Source organism: Microtus pennsylvanicus, chromosome 1, assembly GCF_037038515.1.
Source record: "Microtus pennsylvanicus isolate mMicPen1 chromosome 1, mMicPen1.hap1, whole genome shotgun sequence".
NCBI classification, from domain to species: Eukaryota; Metazoa; Chordata; class Mammalia; order Rodentia; family Cricetidae; genus Microtus; species Microtus pennsylvanicus.
This window is the reverse complement of record NC_134579.1, coordinates 57,733,402-57,756,342: the sequence shown is the minus strand read 5'-3', so window position 1 is coordinate 57,756,342 and position 22,941 is coordinate 57,733,402. Positions and strand designations below refer to the sequence as shown.

At 43.2% G+C, this 22,941-nt stretch overlaps 1 protein-coding gene across 1 annotated transcript; it reads right to left on the bottom strand.

The window, feature by feature from the left end:
* Window positions 1-4,947: 4,947 nt before the first annotated feature.
* Window positions 4,948-22,898, bottom strand: Mix23 (mitochondrial matrix import factor 23). The gene is made up of 5 exons (XM_075964702.1): window positions 22,616-22,898; window positions 12,563-12,688; window positions 11,278-11,424; window positions 6,824-6,883; window positions 4,948-5,187 (listed from the first exon to the last, which is right to left on the bottom strand). Exons 1-5 carry the CDS (start codon window positions 22,664-22,666, stop codon window positions 5,137-5,139), a joined length of 435 nt encoding a protein of 144 aa, XP_075820817.1. The 5' UTR covers window positions 22,667-22,898; the 3' UTR covers window positions 4,948-5,136.
* Between the last annotated feature and the right edge of the window lie 43 nt (window positions 22,899-22,941).

Here is a 22,941-nt window from a genome sequence, read left to right as displayed (position 1 = left end):
AGTGCAATCCATTTACATTCAAAGTAATTACTGACAGTAAAGACTTCCATTGCTATTTTGCTATTTCCTGATAGTTTTGTAGATACACTGTGTCTACAAAGAAGGTGGAGGCAATGAGAACAGGGCAGTAAGTTGTTCCATGTCAGCTTCTGCTTCCGAGCTTTGAATGCTCCCCAGCCTCCAAGGGAAGCTGGGCACCTGGTAACCAGAGCCGGGTCCTCTCGATAAAGAGGAAAATGCAGTGTGGGACCAGCAGTATCCCACACATTCTGAGAACCGGGGACGAGCATGGGCCTCACAAACTGAAGAGAAAAGCTAGCAAGTTAAGAGCCTGGCAAAGACCCCGATGGACGTGCTATTGTGGGAACACACAAAAGGGACACCTAACCTGAGGGGCCACCGTGGCTGAAGGGAGTGATGGCCGAGACGAGAGCCAGGGGAGAGAGCAAGCTCAGAAATTTGAAATGACTCTGGGTCTTGGCTCGGAGTGGAGGTAAATGCAGAGGGGCGATGGGGGGCATTCAGAGACCACCTTAAGGAATCTGCAGTTATCGTTACAGGAGTGAGAAGTCACATGGGACAGCCTTTGCTCGCTGGAGTGAAAATAATTCATTCGGTAGCAATTATTTCTGAGTGTCAGTGGACTAGCCATCCTGATCTCTACAGTGAATCATGGGACAGTCACCCAGGCCTGCCCTCAGCTGGCCGGTGCCTCTGGGAGCTGGCCGCTTAACCCTGCCCCCCAACTACTTGAAAATTCTTACAAAATGTTGAAGGAAAAATAAGAGGAGAGTTTTCTAACGAACTTTATTTCTACCTAGCTGCACATAACTATAATCTGCTATAACAGTGAATCTGATAAAAAAAAAAACAGATAACATAGTTAGACCAATAAACTAGGGAATGTAAAAATGATAAATCCTAAAACCGTACTAATTAAAGCCTCAGGGGCTAGAAAGAGGATCAGCTGAAAGTGTTTGCTGTACAAGAAAAAAACCTGCTTGATCTCCAACTGGGGGTATGGAGGCAGGACCCAGGGGCTTGCTGGCAGCCAGTCTAGCTCCAGGTTCAGTGAGGGAGAGAGAGTAAAGAAGACACTAGATGCCAACCTCTGGTCTCCACACATCGGACAATGAACACATAGAAACACGCACAAAACCAAACCTTAAATGTTATATTCAGGGCACCACCTGAAAGGCAAGCGTGAGCTGCACGAGGTAATGCACACTGGTAAGCCCAGTACTCAGGGGGCCGAGGAAGAGGATCGCTGCAAATTTCACTTCCAAACAAACAGCTTTGAAGTACAATGTAGATCAGAGAATAACAGAACGCCCTTCGTTACAGTACTCCCTGTTTCAGTATCTAATGAAGTTAGCTTTTCAAAGACAAGGACATCGTGTTCTCCAACCAGCACGGTCATTTGCAATCCACACTCCACTTGCTCGCTCTTTCTTTCTTTCTTTCCTTTCCTTCCTTCCTTCCTTCCTTCCTTCCTTCCTTTCTTTTTTCTTTATTACAGAGAACTTGATTGCATTTTGCCATTATCTACAGCTTAATTCCTTAGTCTCAACTATCTCCCTTCAACAAATGGAAGCTTTTCAAGAGCAGGCATTTTGCTTTGTCACAATTCTGGCTAATAGTGCCTAGGACTCCTAAGACGCTAAAGTGTTAGCAGAAGTTGCAAGTTTCATCAACAGCGCTTTTTCCCTTGCCTGCCTTCTGCCAAGTAAAAGCCAAATCCATCCTGAAGGCTGGCATGTTGCTTCTCCGCTCTCCCAGGTAAAGGAAGAGAAGCAGATTGTTGTGAGGCAGTGATTGTAAGCCAGAGTTTCAGCAAGTCAATCTACTTTCCAAAGAGATAAAGGAATTTTACCTTCCAACCTGAGGCTTTGAGAGCTACAGACACAGGCTCAGTATATTCACTCCAAACAAAGGTAAACGCTTGGCTAATGTCACAGTTGATTAATCTGGGCAGCCTACCATAATTAGATCAGGTAGAAAGCACCCTGGTGGCAGATCTGAAGTCTGGAAAGACCATGATGATCTTAGCCTGAATCTAAATGTCCCCAAGGAATGCCATCAAGACCCTTGCAGTACGTTCATTAAAATCCAGCCTTTTTGTTTTTGCTTGTTTTTGGAGAAAGGGTTTCTCAGTGTAACTGTTGTGTCCTGGAACTAGCTCTGAAGACCAGGCTGGCCTTGGACTCAGAGATCTACTGGCCTCTGCCTCCTGAGTGCTGGGATTAATGGTATGTGCTTAGATTAACTGCTGTCTTAGATTCAGCAGTTAAATTAGCTGCTGTCTTACATTCAGCCTTTTATCTCACCCCATTTAAAAATTATTACAGATCTTTATAAAAAAAGATTTTTCAATATTGTCTTTTAAAATAATTTTTTTTCTCATTGAAAAAACTATGTGGGTTGGGCAGTGATGGGCACACCTTTAATCCCAGCACTCGGGAGGCAGAGGCAGACGGATTTCTGAGTTCGAGGCCAGACTGGTCTACAGAGTTCCAGGAAAGGCTCTACAAACTCCAAAGCTACACAGAGAAATCCTGTCTCAAAATAAATAAAGAAAAAGAAAAGGAAAAGCTATGTGACAATTGTAATTTTTAAATTAATTTATTGCCAGACAGGGTCTGTGTAGCTCTGGAACTCACTATGGAGACCAGAATGACCTTGAACTCAGAGATCTGCCTGCCTCTGACTCCTGAAAAGGTGCGCACCACCGTGAGGTCTCTCTTACCTGCCCCACCATGCTGGGGATCAAATCTAGAGTCTTGTACTATGAGGTAAGCTGTCTTCTTCTGAATGACACTTCCGGTCCTAAAGGACCAGCCTTGACAAAAATATCACTTGCCAGGGTAGGCACATGGGGATTTAGAAATATTAGTAAAGAATACGAAGACACAAAAACATAAAATAGTATTGGGAAGAAGTTCCAGTGAATACTGAAATCGCCTGTGTTTAATTTCCAATTGCTTAGAATACCCCGGCCCCAAAAAGTAGGAGTAAGATTTTAAAAAACTGCATTAACTTGATACAAGGACATGAAAAGACGACTAGATGGAGGTAGTAGGCTACGTCTATAGTTAAACATTCTGTTAGAACAAGTCACACTCACGGCCTAGACCACAATATTCTGCAGGCAAACCACTCCCTGGGTGGAATCCAATGTTATCTCCTTAAGGGAAATGGAACCTTAGCTGAGTCTTTAGACTTTTGTTGGAGGTAGAAACAAATCTACTTCTTTATCCCTGAAATACAAGGCCTGGATCTTAGCTACCAGTGACAATGACCTTGAGAGAGCAGAACCCTTGGGTCTAAATCTAGGTGGAAACTTGTTTGAGGTGGAAACACAGTAACCTTTGTGGTCAACTTGGGAGTAGGCTCACGGTTTTTTTGGGCCTCCAGTGTCCCCAGCAAGCTCCCACAGTAAATGTTCCAAAGAGCTGCGTCACCAAAACAGGGAACGCTTACGCCTGCTTGGCTGGCGTCCAGGAACATAATCTGAAGATCAAGATGCTGCAGGCTCAGGCCTCCCAGAAGCCAGACAAGCCAGGGCCATGTGGCTTTAATTTAAATCAGGACTGTAAACAGAATTCACACTGGCACCGCCTATGTCCTGTCCTAATCACATCTTGACTGCTACATTACGTGGCAAAAGTGATGTGCAGATTTTTAACCCACTGACTGAGTTAAAGAAAAGCAGCATTGTGGTGGAGCTAATTACAAACCTTGTCAGGCTCACAGCAGAAACGGAAGTCAGAGAGACTACGAGACTACGCCAGTGTAAACACACCAGTGCTGGTGTAAGGATGGAAGAGGCCCTGTGCTGAGAAATGTGGGTATCTTCCTGTAGAGTGGTACCACACAGCCAGCCAGTACACAAGAGACTTTGCTTCGACAGCTTGCTCACCTAAATTCTGCCCCCAAATGCGATAAACTCAGAAGTAGTGTTCCCTGGGGACTCAGACAAAAGCCGGGTTCATTCTAGGTGGATTTCAGCTTTCACACCCTGAGCAAAGAACCCTGTCCATCCAACCTGTCTGGACTGTGACACAGCAAACATGAAGTCTGGCAGGGAGCTGACCCGTGATGGTCTGTCCTGTGGCCCCAGGAAGCTAATACCCACACCACCAAGCACTTTCCTTCACTGTGGAGCCCTCTACCCACAAGAGTCTTGTTCTATAGTCATCCACCCTTCCCCATCCTAAAATGCATGCTTCCCTTTTGTATCCATCCGTCTAGAAGACAATTACAACCCACAAAAGTTTTATATGTAAATACGAGATAAATGTTCTTCTTTTATTGTTTTGTTTTTTTGAGACAGGGTTTCTCTGTGTAGCTCTAGCTGTTTTGGAGCTTGCTCTGTAGACCAGGCTGGCCTCGAACTCAGAGATCCAACTGCCTGTGCCTCCTGAGTGCTGGGATTAAAGGTGTGCAGCAACACAGCCTGATTCATGTTTTTGTTTTGTGAGACACAAGCGATAGGATTACAGGCATGTGCCACCATGCACAGCTTTTAAAAAAAAAAATCAGAGAGTTTGTTTGTATAGGATCCAGCCTGATTCTGTCATTCTATTTACTTTTTTGTAAGCATGGGTATTTTGCCTGCACGTATGTCTACATCACGTGTGACTGGTGCCAACAAAGGCCAGAAGAGGGCATCAGCTCCCCTGGGACTGTTATTGAGAGTTCTGAGTACCTTGAGGGTGCTGGGATGGAAACTGTCCTCTGAAAGAGCAGCAGTGCTCTTAACCACTGACCACCTCTGCAGCCTGATTCTGCCCCTTTAAAATAAACCCACAACGACAAATAAAAAAGAAACTCTCCATCTATGACCAAAAAGGTTCATATCCATACCAATAAATTTGTAAAACTCAAGCAGACAAAATGACATGGAGAACTTACTGTCTCAACTCGCAAAGCCACCAAATAAGTATGTACACAGAGTCAGAAAATTATTTTAATAGTTACAAAACATTTGTACAGAATCAGTATAAAATAGTAATTGATTATTATAATTATGAGAATTGGCCTGCTGGCTCGGAGACCATCCCCGGGAGCTCGCCCTGATGACGTCTGTCATGTGTAGTTGATGAGATGACCAGGTCTTTCTTTAAAAACCTCTCTCTACTCATTCTTTGGAGGCTTGAAGTGAATTCGGCAGCGTTCATTAAACACCTAAGATGTTCACACAGAAACAGAAGTCACTGAGTTATCCTGTCAACAAGTTAGGAGGACTCTAGCATCTGGTCTAGGTCAACAGGCCAGAAACACAACATTTCTTTAGCACACCAAATTAAGTGTGATGTACACCCTGGTAACATTCACTAGACGATTTCAACACCCATTAGCTAGCTGGATATGCCTTCTGCGAAATTATGTGAATTTATGTATTTCTTGTTTGGGTCACCTTGCTTCCTAAAATCTGAAACATTTCCTAAGTGTTAGAGAATGCTCTCTGACTAAATGAGGCAATGCTACATAAAAATCTTGGCAGAGCCATTCACAGGAGTAACAGGGCTAAAAAGAGTAAGAGGTCTTGTTTTGTAGTTCATATTGGTATTTAACTTACTATGTATCTTGGCCTGGACTCAAACTCACAGTCCTGCTTCAGCCTGGCTAAATTTTGCTTTCTCTGTGGGCTAATAATACACAGAAGAATATTGTCTCTCTGTGCCTTAGTCCGCTGTTCAGTGTCCTGAGAACACTCAGGTTTAGTGGGATTGTGATCCCATCATGTTGAGGAGCACCCGTGACAGCACATACAAACGGTTTCACGCCTACCACCTACCACAACGTTACACGTACTGAAAACCTCTGGACCGGCTCTCTACAGCCAGACATTCACCATCCCCCTCTCCCATCAGAGCCCCAGAAAAACTTATGACTTTACAGAGAATGTGTGCATAGACAAGCACTGCCCAAATCTTTTAAGCAGCATAGCCCTAATGAAGATGCAAGGGCAAGTATAGGCTACACTTTGGCAAGGAAGACAAAGAAATGCCATAAAGCAGTCAATTTATAGTCTGTGATTTATTCATGCCTTCACATGTTTTGAGTTTTTTTTTAAAGATAGATGTAATTATTTAATGACACAGGAAATGCTGGCTGCTAACAGGTCATAGATGACTTCATTTATGACTTTTAGAAACAGTTAACAAGTCTGAGCTGGAAGGTTATATACCAGAACATCACATCTGCTCAATGATTAATGTGTGTGTGTGTGTGTGTGTGTGTGTGTGTGTGAAAATTCTGAAACAAAAACTCCTGAAGAGACAAACAGTTCTAAATGCTAGAAGTTAGTCAGTGCCCAGCAGCTCATCTCTAAGTCCAGAGAGATCTGGTCAGAGTGTGGAGAAGCCCAGCTCGGCCAGAATGTGGAGTAGGGAGAAACTCAGCTCGGCTGTTCTCCCTTCTCTGGAATTTACTTATCTAAGTGGTTCCTTTCCACTTAATGTTCCCTGTTAATTGCATTTAATGAAACTCAATGAATATTAACGGACACAAATGCAAAATAATGTTAGCAACTTTGGTTTTGTAAAAAGTAACTGCATAAAAGGCTAATTATAACAAATAACTTGTTTGACAGTTCTTAGTTAACTACAATAAAAACTCTGAATATTCTATATGCCCATAATTAGTGTTAGGAGATGCACAGGATCACAAAACCCTCCGGCTGCTTGTAAAGCCGCTGTGCCTCCACACAGAAGTTCGCATTGCTGGTTCTTTGTTCTCAGTTTCCTGCACTTTTTGTTCCTCCCCTGGCTGCCCCTTGCTCGCTCAGTTCTCTGCAAGAACCAACATTATTTCCTACCTTCCAGCTCCTGTCATTTACCACTTCTTCAACATTTAGTTCTGACTGCATCCATTTCAACTGCAAGAGAGGAAAAAGAAAAACAGAAATTCTGAGTAAAGAGTTAAACCTAGCACCCCAATCGGGGTGGAGGCAGGCAGACCCTGGGAACTTGCTGGCCAGCCAATCTAGCTAAAACTGCAAGCTTCCAGAACAGTGGGAGACCCTGCCTCAAAAAACTAAGGTGGAGAAGTAATTGAGGAATACATCCTCACATCAACCTCTGGCTCACACACACCAGCACAGGAGGCCATACCCACACACACTCACACACACCATGTACAAAATAAAGAAAAAGCAAATTTTCAAAAGCACAGGTAATACACATTGTATTAGTAAACTGTCCTTTCTGCCTGAGCTCTCTGAGACACTGGCCCTCCACAGTTCAGCAAGTCTATCTCAAGGTATCCATCCATCCCTTGTCTAGGGATGGGCTGGCCTGACTAACTGTGACAGGGAAGGAAAGAACAGCAAACCAGCCCAAGAGCAAAAAATTTCCCTGAAAAGAACCGGAAATAAAACCATTTCTAGTAGATGTCACCATTGTTTATCTCAGGACAGAAATGAGCTTCCAATAGGAAGGAGGAGCCACAAATCCAGCTGTGCAGAGCTTAGTCAATGTAGAGAAGCTCCCTAGAAACTCCAGCTGACTGCCTCCACTTCCTCCACTACCTCCTGCTGGGCTGTGAGGGCCGATCTGGTGAGGTTATCTCCACCTGTTACAATCCATTATTCCACTTGGAAGTGTCCCTGAGGACATTCTGCACTGCCTGGGACTCCTAATGGGGAACTCCAGTTGACTGCCTCAAAAGGGCTTTCCCCGAATGATTCCTGCTAGATATGTGGAGCACCCAATCTGACAGTGCTACATACAGGATGATGGATACATGGAGTACCCCAAATGACGGTGTTACATACAGGATGATGGATACATGGAGTACCCCAAATGACGGTGTTACATACAGGATGACGGATACATGGAGTACCCCAAATGACAGTGCTACATACAGGATGACGGATACACGGAGCACCCAATCTGACGGTGTTACATACGGGCTGATGGATACATGGAGCACCCAATCTGACGGTGTTACATACGGGCTGATGGAGAAGTGAGGATGCACCCACAGAAACCCAGCCTCCCAGGTGTCCACTGCTAGAACAAGGACAAGAAACATCTTCTGTACCCAACACTGCGGTTACAAGGTTAGCATGTGAGCAAGCTTCTCAGCTAAGAGTGCTGGCTGCTGAAGGTCACGGGCGTCTCTGGAGGTGTTTGTTGGGATGCAAGACTTCTCTAATTCTCAAGTTCTGTGTGAGGACCCCGCCCCTGGAGGTGGGTGGTATAATATCCAAGAAGTTAAGAAGTTTGATATCAATAGAATACAGATTTTACAATAGATACAACGGAGTACAGATCTTAATTTGCTACATTGTGCCATATATATATAATTTGGATTCAGCTTTTATTTAAAGAAGAAACAGTAAGTAGGTGAGAAAAATGTTAAGGAGGTAGTAAATATGAGATAACTTTTAGTAAGAAAAGTTAAAAAGAACCTTTTCATTCTATTACTATAAAAATCCATGAAATGGCTTCCACGTTGGAACATGAAGCATGGGTGACCGAGTTCCGAGTCCCCAAATTAGGGTCACTCATCTGTAGCTCCAGAATAAACTAGATCATAGTTGAAAAGGGGGAGGGTAGGATGAGGATGAGAATGTTTTAGATAAGGATTTTATATAATAAAAGATGAAGTGATTGGAATTTTCCTAAATGGAAAATAAAAAAACGAAACAGGGACCCTAACCTATAAAGGCTGGAATAGGTTGTACAAGGCTTGTGAAGAATGAGTCTTACAGTCGATATGTTTGATAATTAAAGGTTACTAAAATTCCTAACCACTCACTAGTTTGTGACTTTAGGGATGCCAGTTAAAGTCCCCGCATCCTCAGTGAATGAGGAAGAGCTGGACCGTCTGAAGGACTCTCTCTGGCACCTGAGGAAGGTAAACAGCTGCCACTCCCTCTCCTCCGTAGCCTTACAGCCCAGAAGCAAAGCTTACATTTATTCACTGATTGCTTCCAATGCCCCTCCCTGTAGTGCCTGTGGCCTAAGGGCAAAGGGGCAGATTAAGAGCTGAGCAAATAGACACAGTCGCTCCTGAACAGCAGGGCTTCGCTGAACCTTGTACTTCACTAGCAAGGGGAGCGCGGCTCTGACTTTTCAGCATATGTTTTAGCAGTCCTGCCCCACATCCCCAGTCAACATCTTCACCAAAATCCAGGAGGTGAGGGTAGTACGGCGGCTGCATGTTCACACCACTGCTGCTCAAGCAGGGTCCACCTGGCTATGTGGACGGCTCAGCCTGTGCCCCTTTCCTCCTTCACTAGTTAAGATGACGGGTTAGTTGGAAAGGATGACCTTTCCTGAGAGTGGAGGACAGGTTTGCAGCCACACACTCAAGAAACAGAGCGCCAGGCTGTGGTGGTGCACACCTTTAACCCCAGTACTTGGGAGGCAGAGGGAGATGGATCTCTGTGAGTCTCTAGACCAGACCTAGCCTGGTCTACAGAGAGTTCCAGGACAGGCTCCAAAGCTACAAAGAGAAACCTTGTCTTGAAAAACAAACAACGACAAAAACCAACCAAAACAAACAAACAAACAAAAAAAGCAAGCAAGCTTAAAGCTATTTATTCCCTGACCAATTTTATAAAATAACATACAAATAATACTGAATATGAAGGGGTGGGACAAGGACTATTCTAACAAATATACCATCTGGAGACTCCAATCACTGCCCGATGAATAAGCAAGCATGGAACAGAGACCTAAGCAGTACTCAAGGGTGAAGAGAGACACAGAGTTGGAGCTGCCTCCAGGCAAACAGCGAAAGCACAGCAGCCTGGCCTCCTGCTGTGTGCCCCCTGCATCTGGCTACATCTGCTAAACAAATACCAACCAAATCCCACAATTACTTTAGATAGATGATAGAGAGATAAATAGACAGATAGATTAGATGATTGATAGACAGATAAATAGGCAGATAGATTAGACGATAGGTAGATAGATAGATAGATAGATACAGCATGTTCCACTCTGCCTTTTCAGTCTCCTCTGACACACAAGAACTATAAGTTGCCCACTGTGCTATCTTTTTTTTTTTTTTTTTTTTTGGTTTTTCGAGGCAGGGTTTCTCTGTAGCTTTGGAGCCTGGCCTGGAACTAGCTCTTGTAGACCAGGCTGGCCTCGAACTCACAGAGATCCTCCTGCCTCTGCCTCCTGAGTGCTGACGCCACCACCACCCGGTGTGCTATCTATCTATCTTAAGTAGACAACTATACTGATAATTATATGGTGGTCATGTAAGAAAAATTCCTATTATTAAGAAACAGCAGGGCTGGAGAGATGGCTCAAGGGTTAAGAACACTGGCTGCTGTTCCAGAGGACCTGGGTGAGCTGAGTTTAATTCCTAGCACCCACATGGCAGTCCACAACTATCTGTAACTCCAACGTCTGATATCCTTACACAAACATACCTGCAAAAAAAGTTAAATGCAAATACTATACTACTTTACATATGGGACTTGAGAATCTGTGAACTTTGATCTCCCTGGCGGGCAGAGGAACAGTCCTGGAACCGACCCCCAGAACACCAAAGCATAACTTCTTTCTTGGTAAGCCACAAACAAGGCCTACAGAGCAACATTTCTGCCTCATTAAATGTATTATATGAGGAAAAAAGCTTCCTTTCATATATCCCTGAGTGAGCACTTGACTTTTAAAATTGTTTGTTTGTGTGTGAGCACAAGCGCACACTTGCAAGTAGAGGCCTGACGTCTGCCGCGTCTTTCCAGACAACAGTGAGGTGGGGTTCTAGTGAATTCTGGCTAGTCTAGCTAGCCAGCTTGTCAGGGACCTCCTGTCTGCCTCTGGAGGGCTGTGATTACAGGGATGACACACCACTCAGGTTTTTTTTTTTTTTTTGCTGTTGGTGGTGGTTTAATTTATTTGATGTATATGGGTATTGTGTTTGCATGTTTGTATACCATGTACATGCCTGGTGCCTGCAGACACCATCAAGGGTGATCAGATCTTCTAGGACTGGAATTATAGTTATAAGCCTGTGTGGGTGCCAGCAACCAAATCTTAAGTCCTCTGGAAGAGCAGTCAGTGTTCTTAACCACTACGCCATCTTTCCAGGCCCACACCACCCAATTTTTTTACAAGGGTTCTCAAGATCCAAACTACAGTTCTCATATTTGCAAAGCAAACAATTTATCTACTGATCCATCCTCCCAACCCTGACCTCATCATTTTTTAAAGTAATAACCATAACTTCCTTAAAATTTTGCATTAAAAAAAGATTGTATTCGGGAAACCTCTGCCCTAGACACGTAAAGTCTGCCCAACTTACCTTTGTCTGTTCTTTTCTAAGCTGCTTTAATAACGTTAAGTCATCCAGGTTCTTCTCTCTTTTTTCTCGGAGACTTTTTACTACTTCTGAGGTTTGGGCTATACAGTTCTTTATAACTTTGTCCCTACTGACATGAGCTGCCATCAACTAGAAGAACAAAGGAATAAAAAGAGGGAAAGAAATCACATTAGCTTGTTACATTTTAGTGTTAGGAAAACCAATTTGAGCCTTCAGAAAATTAAGTGTTTTTTTTTTTTTTTTTTTTTTTTAAATTGAATCTCTTGAAGAGATTCAGAGGGAAAACCTTGGAAGAGGCAGAAGACAAGGCCGGGCTGCCTCTGCCACAGTCCAGGCCAGCACTCCTGCTCCTCCCTCCCGTCCTGCAGCCTCCTTGCTCCTCACCACTCCCAGCATGAGCTCCTGTACCCTACACCTCCCCGCCTCTTCTGCTAGTCTTCCTTCTTTGTGTCTTTTCTGGCTGTTTTTAGCCTCTTGTTGCTAACAGGGGGAAGATGTTAAGCAGTAAGTGATGTGGAGAATAATACAAAGAATGTTACTTAACTTTGCCATCAGAGGTCTTCTCAAAAATCTCAAGTAAGTATTGATAAAGAAAACCCGAGGCACAGATTAGTGGTTGCATCGGTTTTGTGTGTTGATTGCTAGGACAGCTGACAGAATGATTCCAATAATCCCTTCTTAGAGTAACAGCCTTTCTCCATCTGTCTTGGGTAGCCAGGTTTAACAATTGTGGTTCAAGGAGGAGAGCATCAAAAACTGACCACATTCAGATATACCAAGACATAAGTGGACCATCAAACATCCAAGGGATGCTAGGACTTGGACCCACCCCCACTTGCAATGACTAAACACCACACCATCCAATTTCCTAAAACCACAGTATTTACTTGATTGCTCAATAGAATGGCATACACACATACACACAAAACAGAACCTAGATGCTAGTAGGTAGTGTTCTAAATTTAATTAAATAAATAACTTTGTCCACAAAAGCATACTGTCTATTTAAGCAAAAGGCCATGCATGCATAGGCCAAACAATTCTGCTCCCATTCTTTATAACCATTTCTTCAGATTTGTGCATACACCACACACTGTCTGGAGCTGTAACATTAAAACTAGTATACTTCCTCTTTCAAGTGTATGCAAAGAAATATAATGACGGCATGTGCTTTTCACAGCGTATGTACAAGTCAGTTTGTTTCTTATTTTGTCTGCAAAGAAAGATACAAAGAAACACAACGGAGAGACTCAGGAGATAAACTTACAGACTCATAAAGCTGTTTACAGGTTTGGCTGGCATCAATCTTCCCTGCAAAGGAAGCTGTTGGCACCGTAGTGTTTAATTCATGTACTATTCTGTCATCAATTGTCCTCATCACCTTGAGTAATTCCTATATATATTTAAAATAAAAAGAATATAATTTCAACGAAGTGTTAAGTGTTTAAATTTAATTACTTAAGCATAAAGAAATCTTAGCTATTTTACAACTATTCTATGTAAGAGGAAAACAAGCTAAACAGAGTATAACCAAAATATCTTTACCACAAGGATAATGGGTAGGATATGTAATAGTGATTCTCACAGAGAACTCTGAGCCTAGCTCTGTGGCTCAACAGTGAAATCCCACTGTCTGGAATGATACCCAGCAAACTGTGTCTTCCATCTCCGACACAGCCAAAGAGGGTCCCCAACCTGGACACCACACACTCTCCACAACCAGCGATGCCATCGCTCCAGTTCCGCACGGACAGAACCAGTCAGCTCAGACACAAAGCAGCACATGCCAGCTTTACCTTCCAGCTCTTTGAGTTTCTATGACTGTAAATATTTTTGTGATAAAAATGGAACATCTTTGCTACTAGAGAAAAAAACATACTTTGGCTTCTTTAATTCATTGAACAAGTAGGAATTAATTTTAGCTGTTCTTTAGAAACCCTGGGTAACATTTCTCAAGACTCTACTTGCCTTCTAATGGTCTCCAACTCACACAAACCCAATCCAAAGGACAAAACCAAAAGTTATGATCTCCAAGTGGCTGGGGATGCTGCCCAGTAGCAGAGCACTTGCCTACCTCCTGCGCGGCCCTGAGTTCCATCCCCAGGAACCTACTGCTCCCAAACGAGAAAAGAAAAAGAGCTCTTGGTATCCTGCACAGCAGGACCTGACGCACACTGCAGGCAGTGCTCACGGTCCTCACCAGAGAACTGCGCTGTCCTCAGTTAACAGAAACATGGGACTGAGTTTCTAACAGTAGACACTTCTCTTTCTCTCTCGCTTTTTCCTGGGACAGGGTTTTCTCTGTGTAGCCCTGACTGAGTTAGAAGTAGCTCTGTAGCCCAGGCTGGCCTCAAACTCAGATTCACCTGCCTCTGCCTCCCGGTGCTGCGATTAAAGGCGTACTCTACCACTGCCGGGCTACCCCTCTCTTTTTTATATACATCCCCCACAAAAAACACCACTTCCTCTGAAAACCTGCTGAGAAAACAATTATATTAAAATACAAACACATTATTTGTGGAAACTTCGAAATTAGCATTTAACGTTGACATGTATTAGAGGAAACTTCACCAGACCATCTCCCTCAACATAAACCCTTTCTTTCCTTTGTCAAATTAAACCCACGACTGAAGCCAACACTTTCATTTTTTCTCCTCCTACGTAATAAAAACATTCCTTATCATTAATGTTACCATCTGTCAAGTCTCAGGATGTCCATATATCTAGAAATGAGCTCAAGATGGACTACAGAAGGATTTACAGCGGTTATGGTTAAAAAGCCAGCATTCCTTAGGAACTTGTGAAACTGGTTCCCATCTGCCAAAGGAGTCATTTCCCTAGTCTCTGACATAGCAGAGCCAGCCCATCAGCCTCCAGGCTCCCTCAGTCCCCCACTAAGGGTGCTTGTCACACATTTCCAAGTCCACACTAGCCTCCTGGCCCCTCCTTCCTCCTAGCTACTCAGCACCCCACACCTCAACCCCCATCTCCCCACCCCCTCCACACCCGACCCCTCCCTATTCCCTAGCTCTGGTTATGCTCTCTCCTTCGGTCTCTGTCACTCTCTGTCCTCCCCATTTCCCTAGCCATGAGCAGTCTTAATTCTTTTTCTTTCTTTTTCTCTCTTTTATTCACAATAAGAACCTTCTTCTTGGGTTGGAGAGATGATTCAGAGGTTAAGAGCACTGGCTGAGTTCAATTTCCAGCAACCACATGGTGGCCCACAACTCTTAGTAATGAAATCTGGTGTCCTCTTCTGCTGGCAACACTGTATACATAATAAATCTTAAAAAACAAACAAACCAAAAACCTTCTTAACCTTACCAGCACGTCCATTTCAGTGATTCTTTATTGCATCCCCTCACATATACCTTCCTTATAGATAAATTTGAAAAAAAAATTAATTACCCAATTAAATTAGTAATACATTAACAGGTTTACTATTTATACACTCATGAATATTTTATGAAATTGACATACTATGTAACATTTTTTAAATGATTTATTTTTATTTTATATGCATTGGTCTTTTGCCTGCACTCATGTCCGTGTGAAAGTGTTGGATCCCCTGGAACTTGAGAGCTGTGAACTGCTATGTGGGTGCTGGAATTGAACCCAGGTCCTCTGGAAGAGCAGCCAGTATTCTTAATCACTGAGCCATCTTTCCAGCCCCCACTATGCAACTTTTAAAAATGACATATTGTGAACATTTTGCCTTGTTACTAAAAATGCCTTGAAGAATCCACACCACCCCAGTCCTGGGAATCAAACTCAAATCCTCATGCATGCCAGGCAAGTGCTCCATCACTAAGCTACTCCCAGTTTCCTTGAAGACAGACTTAACCTTCTGTAAGACTTTGTCTATGAAAGAGGCAAGATTCTAATCGTTTTGTCCATTTAATCAGAACACGTAGTCTAAATTATGCCCTACCACTTTGTTCGCCTTAAACTGTGGAATATTTTAATAGCCGGCTCATGATCTCAAGACAGAAAAAAACAGCGTTCACAACATCCATCATATGGATTACAAAATCACAGGCAAGGACTCATGAGAAAGCCCAACAGATAAAGGCACCTGCTGCCAAGCCTGATGACCCAAGTTCAATCCCCAGACCCACATGCTGGAAGGAGGAAACCAATTCCCACAGGTTGTCCTCTGACCTCCACTGACTTCAACACCATTGCATAAGCAGTCCCTTCCCCAAATAAATAAAATAACAACAAAACACCACAGGCAAATAACACAAAGTTCATTGCCTTGTCTCCTTTCCCTGTATCTACTTCTGCTGATAGTATTCTTTGCAAACCACGGTTCTTAGGGGACAATCTCAACATAGTCCCTGGGCAACTACCATTTTAAATAGTATGCCATATAATGCCCATGATTGTAAATTTCAAACAAATGATGAGTCACTTGGGAGTCAGGGGAAGAAAGCAGCTGGGTGTGGTGGCACAGCCTGTGAACTTAGCACTCAGGAGGCTGAGACAGGAGAGTCATGAGTTGGAGACTAGCAAGGATTACGTAGCAAGATCTTATGGGGGGGGGAGCGGGGAGGGATAGATCAGACAAAGCCAACCTAACCTCCTTCAACATGACTGCTTTTTCCAGACCCCCTTTACAAATTGCCTTCAAATTCTTCTTTTCCTCCCTTGCAGTAAGGAAAAACTTATCTTCTGAGGCCAAGTTTCAGTTGTACTTTTTAGATATCTTTCCTTAGCCAGAAGAGTTCTCAGCAACTTTCTTCTTTGAAAGGTACAGCGGTTACAGTCCCAGAGTTCATCTTTTTACTAACTCACACTGCGCTCGAGCAGTTGCTGAGAGAGAGAGAGAGAGAGAAGCACTGTGGGAAAGAGAAATCTTATGGAACAAAATAGGATCAAGTTGGGGCTCCGAGCTGTCTTGGCTGGGAGATGAAGAAACGCCTCTGACAAAGACCAGACATTCTCGCATGCAGAACCTAGCTTCAAATCTTCACCTGGGATTAAGAGGTCAGAGAGCTAGAAAGGGGACATCAGAGAGAAGGAAAGGAGGTGAAACAGCAGGACACACGGACATGAGAGTAGAACAGGAGAAGACTGGGGTTTCGGCTGGAGCAGGATAGAAGGCAGGCAGAGAAGACAGGCTAGAGGGAAGTGCTAAACCAAACTAAGACTTGGGAAAAATTCCTATTCAGAGCTACTTTCTAAGTTATTTAAAAATATAATTTGTTTTTTAAAAAATTTAAAGGGGGTTCCCTGCATGGGTGGATAACGGTCCTCCCAAAAGCCACATTATTATATAAAAATTCCAATGCCAACTGTAGGATACCTCCTACAAGCAGTAAGGCCCTAGTGGCCCCCCAAAGAACACAGGTTATTATCATTACTCTTAGTTGTCCACCAGACTACACGGTAAGATCCAATTGCTGAGGACACCATACACTTTGGTCATAGGACATAAAGACACTAAGAAGGAACTAAGCAAGAAGCATCCTTCCTGCTGGATAGCCTTCATGGTGCCAAAAGGTGCCATGTAGGCTCCTAGGGAAAAGTCATCGACAATCTTACCTAGCTGTGGGCCTCATAAATTATAACAACAACTTGCCAGGCAAGACATATGGAGATAACCAACTGCTTTCTGACTGGAGTTGACTGCTCCACATAACTCATACCCGGTACTGTAAACTTGGTTAAGAAACCATGGCTGAAGAGGTCACAGGCCCTAAAGTGGAACCTACTACTGTTGTTTTTGCCAAACGGACAAGCTGCTAAGATGCCTTCTAAATACTTATGCTTATACCCATAGACTAGTGCTGTTCTGTCTTTGTCAGAGAAGCTTCTTTTTGGCAGTGGATGGGAGTTAATGCACAGACTCCTAATTGGTCAAAGTCCTGACAATAGGTGACAACTGGCTGCTTGGTCCTAGAATCAGTACCACTCCCTCCAAGGCTCAGATACCACAGAGAAGATGGCGAAAGAACATAAAAGCGAAAGATGGCTCAGTGCTTAAGAGACCTGGATGCTTGTCCAGAGGACCCAGGCTCTTCCTAGCACCCTAGCTATACAGGTGGCTCACAACCATTCACAACTCCAATTCCAGGGGATCTCACTCCCTCGTCTAGGCTCCGAGGGTACTAGGCATGTAGGTAGTGCACAGACATACGTGCAGGTAAAGCACATTATTTATATATTTAGAAATATTTATTTCTAAAAGATTTGTTTTTAAACTGTACAGTGTACTATTTTTGGACTGTTAACAAATTACCAAATATGCCTTTAGGTAACCCGTACTGGTGGTATTTTTAATAACCACAACGCCTGCCTGGTACAATATGGGGGTGGTAAACTGGAGTGAAAATTTATAGCAGGTTTAGTATCATTAAGAGCTCAAGAACTGCAAGGATGCCCCCATGCCAGCCACTTAAAATAGACCGCTGAATGCATGAGAAAATACAGTGTAAGACAAGACTCACTACTGTAGGGGATGTTGCAGGATCTTAATATTTTCTGAGAAAAGAAAATGAGTGAAATGCTCTAAGAATGGTGGGGTTATATGATCAGATTTGTGTTCTGAAACGACTGCCTAGAAAGTGGAGTGGACACCAGGATAGATGTAAGGAGACCAATTGGAAGGCTGACACAGCAATCCAGGGAAAAGATTATACGGCTTAAAATTTGTTGAGCTTTTATTGATGCTGAACTTTAACCATTTCTGCATTTAGGTACCGGCTATAACTTAATCATGATAAACAAATCCTCCCAATAAAACAATGTGGAGAAACTATTAACGTCTTTACATAACAATTTTTGTCTGCATTAATTGGGTAATTTTGTCCACATTAATTAGGTAAGGAATCTACCTATTTAAAAAAATGTATTAGTGAGTGGGGTGTACATGTTCCATGGTGAGCATGTAGTTGACAGCTCTGTGGATTTGGTTCTTCCATGTTTACACAAGTTCTCAGAATCAACTCCAGTTGTAATAAGGCTTGTGTGGCAAGTACTTTTACCTGTTGAACCATCTTGTTGGTTCTGAACACACCCACTACTTTTGCAATCTTATCAATAGAGTCTACAAATGAGGGCTGCCAAGTACACTATTTTCCCCCTTTCTTATCTACTAGTGGATTCCCAACCTATGATTTGGAGCTGGGCTTTTGATACAGCGGATACTAGCATGTGAGGTTATTTAAACTGAAATTTATAACTTAAAACCTTCAGTTCTGGTGGCTGGAGAAGTGGCTCGGTAGTTAAGAGCACTGACTACTCTTCCAAAGGACTTGGGATCAATCCCTTGCATCCACATGGGAGCTAACAATTGTCTCCAATCTCTAATTCCAGTCCTAAGGGACCCAATGTCCTCTACCTGCTAGCAAAATGCCCATTCAGACAAAATGAAAATAAATCTTAAACCTCCAATTACAGCAGCATACTAACAAGCTGGAGACCCACATGTTAGCAGCAACACTCCATGAAGACAGCACAAAGACAGACTATTTTATCACTGCAGGGAGTGCACAGAGCCAACCAGGTGAGGGTGCACGGTACACAAACCTGACAACCGAGTTCACTCCTGGAATCCACATAAGGTGGAAGGACTGACTCCACAGACTTTCCCGACTTCCACACATGCATGCCCTGTGCTTTCCCACACGCACACATTCACATAGTAATAATTTTTACAGAAAAGGAATAAAAATACAATGATAATATCTGACCTGTTGACACACTTATTCCAGGAGTGTTGAGAATTATAAGTTATTATTAAATTTCATAGATTGCAAAAAAGGAGAAAGAATAAGAAAAGACTGTAAGTGTCTCTCCGGGCTCACCTCCTTACAGTGGAAGAAGCACCAGAGCCCTTATGTCAACTCCAGGAGATCTAGGACAAAGGCTGGGTGGTTTAAAGTCAACCCAAATAATCTATGTACACCTGAATATACATTCCTAATGGAAATAAAGCACTCTGAAAAGGAATAGTGAGTTGATTTTTCCCAAGAGATGTTTGACCTGGGTCTCACCTGGAGAGAAAGGAAGGTACTTCCAAGTGACAGGTGTGGGGACGAAGCATGGAAATGACAAGAGCATGTGCTCAGGAACAAGTCAGGCCTAAGTCACGAGGCAGAGGGTTCAAATACACGACAAACATGAAAAGGGGGTTGGAAGAGAGAAGCATTTGGGGATAAAAGTACAAGTCAAAGATTTTGCCTAGAGGCACACAAGAGGATCCGGTTCTAGAAAGGATTGACACACCATGTTTAGATCTTAGAACTTCGTTATGTGACCTGAAATTTACACATGGCCTAGATCCTAAATTCAGACGAGGACACAAAGGTGACTCACGAAAGGAGACATCCCAAAGCCGCAAAAATGACTAATCCCACAGCCTCTGCCTCCTAACTGCTAGGATTAAAGTTGTGAGCCACCACGCCCAGTGCAGAGGGCAACATTTGACAATGGGAATAAGTGGCTGTTACTGATCTGGGCATTTATTGAGTTATATTCGCCTTCATTAGACTATTCTCCTACTTATGGCATCTTCTCAGATCTCCTGTCTACTGCATCCCAATGTATCAAGAAGCCATGACAAGGATTAACTGAAACCTAGATAAGGCTTAATTATGCTCACATATGCGTAACATAAAACCACCTGTAACACATTTCTCAGGATATATACCCATTCACTGTTAAGCAATGCATGACTGTACAGGAAATGTATGCTATAACTTCTGCCTAGAATTCAACCGGTATTACCTAAGACCCAACTCAACTGTGACCTCTTGGTATATTTCTTTTTGAGCTCTTATGCATTTCATCCATAGCTCACTGTCTTCTACATGTTTTAATCCAGACTTAAAGCTCCTTTTTCATACCCTGTCCACCATGATACCTCCTAAAGCTTGGTAGCTGGTAGATAACCTGATAGTGGCTAAATTGTGTAGCCTGGTGTGCGTGCTAAAGCCCTAAGTACTTGTAGATAGGGATTTTAGGAATGAAAGTTAAGTGGAGGTCACAACCAGGCATACACTGGTTTCAATTTCATTGAGAGGCTGAGGCAGGACTTCTTGAGCCAGAATTATTTGGGCCAGGCTCCACAACATTGTGAGACCTTGTCAAATACATACATATATACACAGTTACAGAAATGGAGGTCAACAGGGCAGGAACCCTAATCTGAGGTACTTATTAGAAGAGGAAGAGCGACATTAGAGACCCTGTCCAACTGCACAGACACAGACTAAAGGTGTGAGGACATGGTGAGAAAACAGCCACCTGCAAGGCAGGAAGAGACCTCACCAGAGATTAACCCCGACCCCAGTCTTCCAAAAGTTCAGGCAACCACATTTCTGTTTTTTAAGCCACTCAGTCAGTAGTATTTAGTTATGGCAGCTTGAGCAGACTAAAAAGTACTCAAGGAATTTTCAAATGTATGTTAAAGTAAGAGTCGAAGCATTCAATTTTAAATTTTATTTTTTGGATTCCATCTCACTTTGGAAATAAGGTATTTTCTGGGAGTGCTCCGGAGCCGGGGGGGGGGGGGGGGGCTTTAAAAAAAGTTAAAACTCTCTACAAATCGTTTAAGCCTAAAATCAGAGCTGTGTGAAAACAAAAGCAGAGTAGTACTAATAGTTGGGACTGGACAGGAAGGGACAGGGATTGTCTAGGAAAGCCTATCAGAACACTTTTGAAGGTGAAAGCATCCATTTCGATATTGACAGACATTTGCCTTACAAGTATATGTCAACGTCAAACTATGCCAAGTACTCATAAATACCTGTGGGCTATATCATATTCAAAATATATCCCTCCAAAATAGCGAACAAACGCTGAATCCAGTTGATACGCAGGCAGCATATTTAAAAGCACTCGGCTTTTGCAACTGGCTTTGAAACTCCTCAAATTAAAAGGTGGACTAATGGATTGAGTGGTGGATAAATAGATATACATACAGTTAGTGCAGATACATAAGAATTTAGATGACGAATACAGGGGCATTTACAGTACAGATTCTTTCGTAATTATGGGGTAAAATACTACCTAATATTTACAATAAAAAAAAAAAGACATATGACCTTCAGTTTCTTTCCACTGGTATTGAGCGCCGGGCTTTCCATAGTTACATACTTACATATAAAATGATCTAACAGCTCTTAAGAATGCAAACTTTGATCAATAATTTGTGAGAATTCCAGTCAACCATGTCTTATAATTTTACCAAATGCATCTAAAATTAAGCTATATTAAGGTTTTACATTATTATAGCATCTTCATGTATGTTCTGGTCCTATCTGTGAAGAGGTGGGAACAAAAAGTAATACCTATTTACAAGGAGGTTAGAAGATATGCCAAGGCCAGTTCTGGGTAAACAGGGGTTTTAAGTTCGATATTTATTAAATTTTTTTTGCCAAAGCTGGGTGGTGGTGGTACACGCCTTTAGTCCCAGCACTCAGGAGGCAGAGGCAGGCAGATCTCTGTGAGTTCCAGGCCAACCTGGTCTACAAGAGCTAGTTTCCAGGACAGGCTCCAAAGCTACACAGAAACCCTGTCTTGAAAAACCAAAAATCTTTTGCCAAAGAGATCAATTTGATGAGGTTATCTTTAAGAATACCACTACCTCCAAACTACTCAGAGTATTAAGATTATTACAGCTAGGTCAACAATGATATGTGAAACGAATCTTCACTATCTTTAGCTTAAAAATCGTGATTTAAAATTCAACTCTAGTATCAGAACACGTCACCAGTAACTTCCATGAAAACTGATCAACATCCTGATCATTATTCTTCAATTCTTGGGTAAGTATTAAGTTCTGGACCTTTGTTATGTTTTGTACAAAAAGACACATTTTTTCCCCCTTAAGTGTCAGGATCAAGAAGGCATTAGCACAAACCAAATATGAGAATTAGCCCTCCCTCAAAGCTTTCAAATAGTCTGCCTCACCAAAACAGGACACTATCACAAATATTTTATCAAGCATACAAGGCCTTACACTTCTTTCTCTCCCACAAAAGCTCAACTCAGAAGGGGGAGAGGAACTGCAGAAGCTAGGAACTAAGTTCGGGGAACCGCTGAACGGTTGCAATTCCTACCCACAGCTTCCGAGCTCGGCTTTAGCACTCCGGAATGAGGCAGAGGACCTCAGCCACTTCCCTGCACCGAGCAGCTACGCTTTCCAAGGCCACCCCTAGCCCCCATGACCTCCAAAGTTCCCCTAAAAGAAAAGCTCGGAACCGCCTGCTTTTCCCACAACTTGTCCATACTCCCTCCCAGGCCAAAGCACGAAACAGGATCTGGGGACAAAAGGCTGGACAAGCCTGCCACGTGAGGAAAACCTCATCACCTGGAACTCGGCGAACTCTTCACAGTTCACACCGCCACTGGGCGCCGCCATATTGGACGACCGTGAGGACCCCGCCGCTGGCCAATCACCGTGGAGCAGAGGTGTCCGCGGTGCTGCCTGATAGCAAGTAGTGGGAGCCCAGAGCAGAGAGCGCGGGTCGCCTTCCTCCGAGCCTTTCCACTTTGTCCCTAGAGCATAGGGTGCTTGTTAATAAGGACGAGACTCCGGAGAAAGCGTCGAAAAACAGGGGCGTTTGGGACAGTGAGGGTGGGCAAGCGGTGAGAATGACTAAGTCCTTTTATAAAAATCGCTAAGTGGAAGCAGGC